This window comes from Rhinolophus sinicus, linkage group LG01, assembly GCF_036562045.2.
Source record: "Rhinolophus sinicus isolate RSC01 linkage group LG01, ASM3656204v1, whole genome shotgun sequence".
Classification (NCBI taxonomy): Eukaryota; Metazoa; Chordata; class Mammalia; order Chiroptera; family Rhinolophidae; genus Rhinolophus; species Rhinolophus sinicus.
In genome coordinates this window covers 72224486-72232516 of record NC_133751.1, presented here as the reverse complement: position 1 = coordinate 72232516, position 8031 = coordinate 72224486, and the positions used below count along the sequence as shown (strand labels likewise).

The window sequence follows — 8031 nt, the reverse complement described above, 5'->3', positions numbered from 1 at the left end:
GGGCACCAATGAAGACTTAAACGTATAGAAAGGCATATTTTTGTTTGGTCTTGGGTAGGAAGACATGGTATTTTTTTAAAAAGGCATTCTCTCTATCTTGATTTATACTATGATCATAAACCCAACAAAATACAAATAAAATTTGAGAGGTGACTAGAAATGCTAAATCTAAGTTTGAATGAAAATTAAACATGCAAGGATATACAAGTAAATTTTGAAATGTAAAATTATTGACTAGCCCTACCCAAACAACATGGGTCTGACGTGAGAAAAAATGAAACAATCAATGAAAAAAATAGTTTTTTTGTTGTTTTTTTTTTAGAACTCAGCACAAATACAATTAGGAATTAAACATGCTTTTGGCACTGTAGAGCAGTGTGGGGAAATGGGGAAAGATTGATTATTCACTTAATAATTCTGGGACAATACTATGGCAATCTGGAAAAACACACAATATTAAAATTTTAACTTACTCCTTACACCAAAATAAATTCTAAATGAATCAAAGTTTTAACAATATAATTATTAAAATCATTATAAGAAAACAAAGTAAAATTTCTTTATACTTTCAGCATTAGGAAGTCCTCTCTAAATATGACTACAAACCCCAAAAGCCATAAACAAAAAACTAAACCAAAATTTTAAAAATCCTGTATGGCTCAAAACATTATAAATATTTTTTACAACAAAAGAACAAGACAAACAAATGAGAAACAGAAACTCATAGACACAGACAATAGTTTAGTGGTTACCAGAGGATAAGGGGGGTGGGGGGTGGGAGGGTAAGGGGGATCAAATATATGGTGATGGAAGGAGAACTGATTCTGGGTGATGAACACACAATGGGATTTATAGATGATGTAATACAGAATTGTACACCTGAAATCTATGTAATTTTACTAACAATTGTCACCCCAATAAATTTAATAAAATAAAATAAAAATATTTTTTAATGAAAAATTATGAGAAAATATTTGTAATACATATAATATTAATAAGATAATTTCCCTAATATGAAAATAGTTCCTATAAATCAGTAACAAAATACCACCAAGTAGGAAAAAGGACAAAGGCCAAATTTAAAAATTCAAATTAATTTTAAACATGAAGAGATACTCAACCTTACTCATAAGAAATATACATTAAAGCTACAAGGGTATATCGCTTTTCATCTTTTGATCAGCAAGATAAGAAAGTTTGATAATTCATTGGGTATATAAAGGTATGAAGAAACAGGCACTCATACATTGCTGGGGAGTATATATTAATAAAATTTTTTGGAATGCTATTAGGCAGTAATTATCAATAATAAACTGTACACATGCTTTGACCCAGCAATTCAACTTCTGAGATATATTTAACAGATATAATTGCACATATGTGAAATGAACATATTTAAAAGAATATTCTCTGTTGTGTGCATGTAAATCCAAAAGGATGGGAAAAATGTAAACATCCATTGAAAAGAGAATAGTTAAATAAATTTTGGTATGTCCAGGGAATGGAATAATAAGGAGCAGTCAACGATAATGAGACAGCTCTACATATACTGATCCTGATATGGAAGGATCTTGAAGGTATATTAAGCGGAAAAAGCAACAGCATTTTTTGGATGCTATTACATCTAAATTTACGAGTGTATCTATGCAATTATTTATATGGTTTTATATACATTGATGGTATTTGGATGTATTCACAAGTAACTGGTGAAAGCATGCCTCTTGAGAAGAGCAACTAAGTGCCTGAAGACAAGCATTAGATGAAGACTTTTCGCCATATTCCACTTCACATGTTCTGAATTTTATACTCTGTGCATGTACATAAAACTAAAATTATACAATTCCACAAACAAATACTAAACGTTTATTGTTTTTGTATGAGGTTACAGACATTTCTAAACAAACAAAATAATCAGTTATCAAAGAAAATGTAAAAATACGATTCCTCATATATGTATAAATGTAAAAACACAATTCTTACATATGTTTAATATGTGTTTACATACTTAGGAGATCTGTTATTTTACTATAACTCAACAATAAAATTATATAAACTGTAACTCAAAGTTGTTTGAGGATTTCTATTTTCTGCTTTACCAAGTATTGGCCGTACTGGAGAAAAAGGCATAACATCTGTCTTTTCCAACACAAGTTTCTAGAGGAGGTGATTCTGTAGGCTTTCATGTATTGATTTTGAAAACCACTGTTTTCCAGTTTTTAGTCTTTTAAGTGAAAACAAAATTTAAGCTAAAATGACATTTCCATCTTAGTAGCTCACATGGGGATTAGAGAACTCTAGAAACAATTTCTGAAAGAACAGGAAGAGTTAGAGAACAAGACTGGGAAATATGGAAATTACCAATCATTCTCCATTTCTAAAGAGTACACAATTTCTTTAGTGTTAAACAGGATGAACTTCACAATAACAAGTACAAAGGGAAATACTCTTTGAAAAGAATCTTCCTTTTTCTTATTAGCATTTTAAAAATGGGACTGTCTTTCCTGACTTTCAGTTTTGAGAAGTACTTTCATTTTTTTTCTAAAGGGAGACTATGTCCTGTATCTGCAGTTCCTTTATTTAAAGTGTTCCGAAAAAGGAGATTATCTTCTTTAAGCAAAGCTTCTAAATAAGTGTCAATCTGCTCCAAGTCTCCTGCTGGACTGCCCTGAAAAAGAGAAGCAACAATCATAGCAGGGGAAGAAGCTATAGGATTTATTGCTGTAATCTGGGAGGCCTCTGCACAGTCCTCCCTAGGATTCACGTAGCAATGCAACCCACCTTGCATTTGAATAATGCTTTCAGCTTTTCAAGATGTTTTCACATTTAATCTCATTTTATGCTCATAAGTGGTTAGTAATGTGGATTATTATTTTTCTTCTTTAGTGGAGATTAGTTCAACTGTTGTTTTTTTCCCTTCTATTTAATTACTTGGTGTATTCCTAAAACTCGTCTCATCCTTCTCTGTTGTAGGCTCTCATCTCCCATTTTAAAAATTCAGGAATCTTTAGCCTTACAGATAAAACAGACAAGTAGGAAAATGCTGACTTCTCTGTTTCTCCTCTTTCCTCTATAGCGTCTTTTTCCACAACCCTTGTCTTTCTGCCCTCATTTGTTCCCTTTTCTGCCTTTCCCCCCAGATGTTTAAATTAATTTCATGCTCTCCTTCCCTGGGCTTCTTGATTCATGAACAGCTGGACAACTGCTCCCTCTTTAAATTTCACTCCCCTCAAGCCCAATCATAGCATCAACTTACTCTCTAACTGAGCTGGTGGGTAAGAGAATTTTTAAGAAAGACCATTCAGAAACAATCCCACTTCTATTATTGTTCCCAATATGTGCCTGGCACCACCATTCTAGTTTCTCCATCCCTTATCTGGTTCCATTAACTGTGCTTCTGCTTTGCTCCCTATGCCCTAGATTTGATCAGTCCTCTAACAAGGCTGCACTGTATTGAGTCCCTGCTTTGTGACTGGGGTCCTGATTCTGCAGATGGGTTTCCACGATATTAATAGTCACCGAAATTTCCAAATATTCACTGAGCCTGAGGAATACCCTATGTGACTCTTTCTGAAACTGACCATTCTTGGTCTGTTCAGCCAAGTCGAATGCAACCCACCTGGCATTTGGCTACTGCTCTGTACCTCATGGACTAGACTTCCTACTAGGGGGGTTCTGTCCCCAGCTTCTACATGTGGTTGCCCCACTCCATCTGCTTCGGGTCCACCTCATCTCACGTCTGTGCTCTATTCCACTGCAGATGCTCTGGCAATCAGAGACAGTGAAAAAGGAAATTTCAAGTTGGGGATGAGAGTAAATATATTTGGGCGGGAGCCCTTTAACTACTTCTCCAATTATACTAGACAAAGTGTTTCATATTCTTCAGGCTAAAACCCTCCTATCCTTACTAAACTTTGTGAATAAAGCAAATTAAATTAGTATAATTACCCTGACTATTATGGGAGAGAACCCAGGGATTTGGCATAGAAGGTAGAGCAAATTATTCTTCTTTCATTTTTTTCCCTAGCCAAACATAGATTTGACATTCTAACAACCAACAATTTTTATGAACTTTTTTGATAGAGTGTGGTATTCAATTTCTATGACATAGAATTTCTTTGGTCTCTCTAGTTTTTCTTGTTAGTGCAACAAGTATCACTGAAACTTTACCATGTACCAGGCTTTCTATCAGACCTTATACACGTAAAAATATTCCCCACCCTTTAGAGTCCCAAGAACCAAAAGGAGCTCCACTCAAATCCACTTACAGCAATAAACTCAAATAATAGGTTTAGTTAGTATTGTCAATAGACGCACACACACAAAATTACCATTATATGGAAAGCACATTAACTGTCCTTTTTTAATTTAATAATGAAGCATTTTAATTACTGCCTAGACCACCCAAATACATGGGGATCTTCTCTTTTGGCTCTATACTTCAATTAAACAAAAATATTTTCTGCATTTTACTCTGTATTTAACATAGGATAATTCCCAGAGAAACCAAAAGATGTGTATTTTTTGAAGGAAGAATGGACTCTGTCCTTGAAATGTTCACAGCCAGGACGGAAACCCAGGCAGTCTGGCTTCAAAGTCCTTGCTCATCACGTACTACACTGGTGTACAGCGAGTTTCCCTGTCTCTCCCCAAGCCCCTTCCCAGGCAAGGCAACCCTTCAGCCCTCCAGTCAGGGCCCTCTTACCCACACAGCCCACACAGGGCCCGTGAACTTCCCAGACTCAGGGCCTCTTCTGAGGAAAATGCCATGTGCTTCCTAGCTCACTGTTGATTTCTCAATTTATTTCTAACATCTACAGAAAGACGTTTCAACTTTGGCTATGAATTTTTATTTTTATTTTTTTGATGTATTCTATCTAACATTTCTATGTGCTGTAGTAGAAGATGGGCCTTTCCTCACTAGTTCAATCTATCATAGAAGCGGAATTCTTTATACATTAAAATATACAAACAATAATCCATACTTTCTGACCTCTCCAATTTCTCCTCTAAGATTAGAGGAGTCGATTTTTAATGTATTAGGATAAAATTAAATGAACGTATTTTGCTGTCAGAAAAAAAAAAAAGCAATATTTCCCACTAGAGACATGCTATTGAGGAGACACTGAGGGTAATCAAACTATATCAACAGCACAGGAAACGATTCTGATTTTGTCAAGAGAAAAAAATAATAGATCTTTAAAAAATGTTCTAATATATACTTTCAAAGTTCACTTATTTATGATTCCCATATCTTTATAGGAAGAGTAAGGGCTAGGTTAAGTGACTTGTCCAAGGTCAATAAATGAATGACAACGTTAGAAGAGGAAACTAGCTGAATGCTCTTCCCACAAAGTATATTCCTACTACTGAAACAAAATTTCATCACTTACCAGCTGAAGTTTTTGTAACAATGCTGCCAGCTTTACACGAAGATTATTCAGTTTATCTTCAGTAATTTTTCTTTTTTTTTCACATTGCATGAGAGATATTTCATTAATCACCCCTCTTCTATTAGCATCGTAGATAATAGACTGCATTTTTCTCTTCAGGTTTTTTTCATATTGGACCATGTAAATCTTCTGGATCTGGGAATGTTTTTAAAAACAGTTTTAGGATATTTTTAAAATTTACTTTTCCCTCTAATATCAGACAGAAATTTCACATTTCAATTATGCACACATCTACCAAGTGTCAACTCCATATTATTAGTAGAATAAATTTAAGAATGTTGATACTCTTAAGGAACTTAAAATCTGATGGAAGAGGAAAAGAGAAGAGGTGAAATGTACAACAGTCCAGTAACTATTATATAAGGACAGAGTCACACCCATGCATTCCTTTGCTTTGGAACGAAGAAGGAACTCAGTAATGGTTGAATTTGTTCTCTCACTAGTGATACCAACTTATTCAAGACACCAAGTGGGCAGGCACCTGTAACTCTCTCTCCACAGAACCAGTAACTCATAGACAATGACAGAATGGCCAGCCACTCAGGGGTTTCATGGCAGATAATGTCATGTTATTTATAACTCGAGTATGTAGCACCTGAGTAGCACAAAAACTATATATAGTAGGAGGCATTCCTGTTCTGTCACTCTCTTTGGATTTCTTTTCCTGATGCAAAGAGTGTGGTCATACTTATGCACATGACCCTCGCTAATTTAAGAGCCTTGGTTGTTTTCCAAGAGCTCATGTTGTGCTTGAGGTACTCACAAAATAGAAAGGGATAATGAAGAGGCCAAATACTTCAATTGCAAAATGACATTAATTGCTTGTATCAACATTTTGAGAGGGCCAGGGTATAGTCTGAGAAAAGAGATACAGGGCAAATCCTGTTTTCAGAAACACTTGAATGTTTCTGTAGTAAGGAGATTTCTGTGTTCTAATATGACTCACTGGGTTACCAGGAAAATTATAAGGTAGCTCATTTATCTTCTGGGTCTGCCTTTCCCCTCTTCCCACTCCTGTACCATATTCATTAATATGTGTAGGCCCTTTCCAGACATTGTTCACAATCATCAACTTCATCATGAATTCTCCTTTCTATAAAATACTTTAAACAAACAAACAAAAACTCTTAAATATTTTAAGTTCTCTTTTAAGAGGCATTCATCAACTGCTTCCTAAATTTAAGGCATTGAATTTAACTATAGGTGATACAAAGATATATAAGGTTCAGTCTTTACCCTCCAGAAGCTTCTAAAGAATGAGATAATACAAGTAATGCAAACATTATATTTTATGGGAGAAACTGCATTGTGTCCCCAAGTAAGATACAGATATTATTAGAGTTGAGAGAAGGGTGTGGATTCTCCGTTAAATTAAGAGCATTAAAGTCCTTACTTAAAATATTTGCCTTGGATTTATGCAATTATTTATGCTTTTCATGGGCTATTAATTGAGATGAGTATTTGGGAGCAGGGATCCAAACACCCATAGTGACAAACACTGGCCATATAGTGTGTGTACACACACACACACACACACACACACACACACACACACACAAATGTAGTCTGTTAAAGGTGAGACTTACTTGCGAGGTGTGTAGATTTGCCATATAAAGAAGTTTTAGATTTTTAGTCTTAAACTTCCTGAAAGCTTGTGTGAAGCCCCAAGAATTAGACTCTGAAAGTCTTGACCTACTTCTATCTATTTTTACCTTATTTCTTGAGTTCTAGCCTCATTCTTCCAGGAATATACCAGGCTCATTCCTGCATCAGGCCCTTTGCCCCTGCTGTTTTCTCTGTTTGGTAAGTTCGATCCCTGGTCTACACTCTTTAACTCAGGTCTGTGTTGAAACATAGCTCAGATATTCCATGCTCACCTGAAATACCTTCCCCTTTCCCAACACATACCATCATTGTGTGCCCCCTGGCTCTGCAGTTATGTTATGGCACATCACATTACACGTTTATTTATGTGTTTAGTATCTATCATTATGTGACACTATCATTATGTGACACTGCATTGTATTTTATTTATGTGTTTGCTATCTATTTCTCTAGAATGTAACCTCAAAAAACATAGGTTTTGTTCACCTCTGTATTTCCAATGCCTGCTACACAGTGAACCCTAAATAGTGAGGAGTTAGGAGAGCAGACGTGCAGCATTCATATGGGGGGTTTCAGACACCTCGCCCAATCCTGCTTTGAAATCCAGGCTACATTCTGAGATCTTGGAGGGAAATCCACTTTTGAACGTCCTGGATTCAACCTACCAGAAGCTGATGACTTACAACTAAGGCAACAACCACCCCCTCCAGGAAGCTTCACAGATGCTTCCCGGGAAGGCTCGGTCAAGCCCAGGGAATGACATCTCCCATGGCCTACAGGTGGAGTAGGGTAAATAATTCAACTCAGCTGTAATAATTCAATGATCTAGGACAGGGTCATAGATAGTCCAGCCACTTATAGTTCTTAGTTTTTAGAACTCCCGAATTTTACATCCTGAACAATGGCCAGGAAACACTTTTTTTTTTTTAATGAAAGCAACAACAATGAAACATACCAAAACAAATAAAATTAAATA

The 8031-nt window shown here is 35.6% G+C and overlaps 1 protein-coding gene across 1 annotated transcript in view; it reads right to left on the bottom strand.

Moving 5' to 3' along the window:
* Positions 1-1715: 1715 nt before the first annotated feature.
* Positions 1716-8031, bottom strand: part of MORC1 (MORC family CW-type zinc finger 1) — a 114619-nt gene continuing 108303 nt past the window's right edge. Inside the window, exons 19-20 of the mRNA XM_074338653.1 lie at positions 5391-5585; positions 1716-2665 (exon numbers count right to left, since the gene is read on the bottom strand). Coding sequence (XP_074194754.1) covers positions 2528-2665; positions 5391-5585 — 333 coding nt within the window. The 3' untranslated portion in view covers positions 1716-2527. The remainder of the gene's footprint in view (positions 2666-5390; positions 5586-8031) is intronic.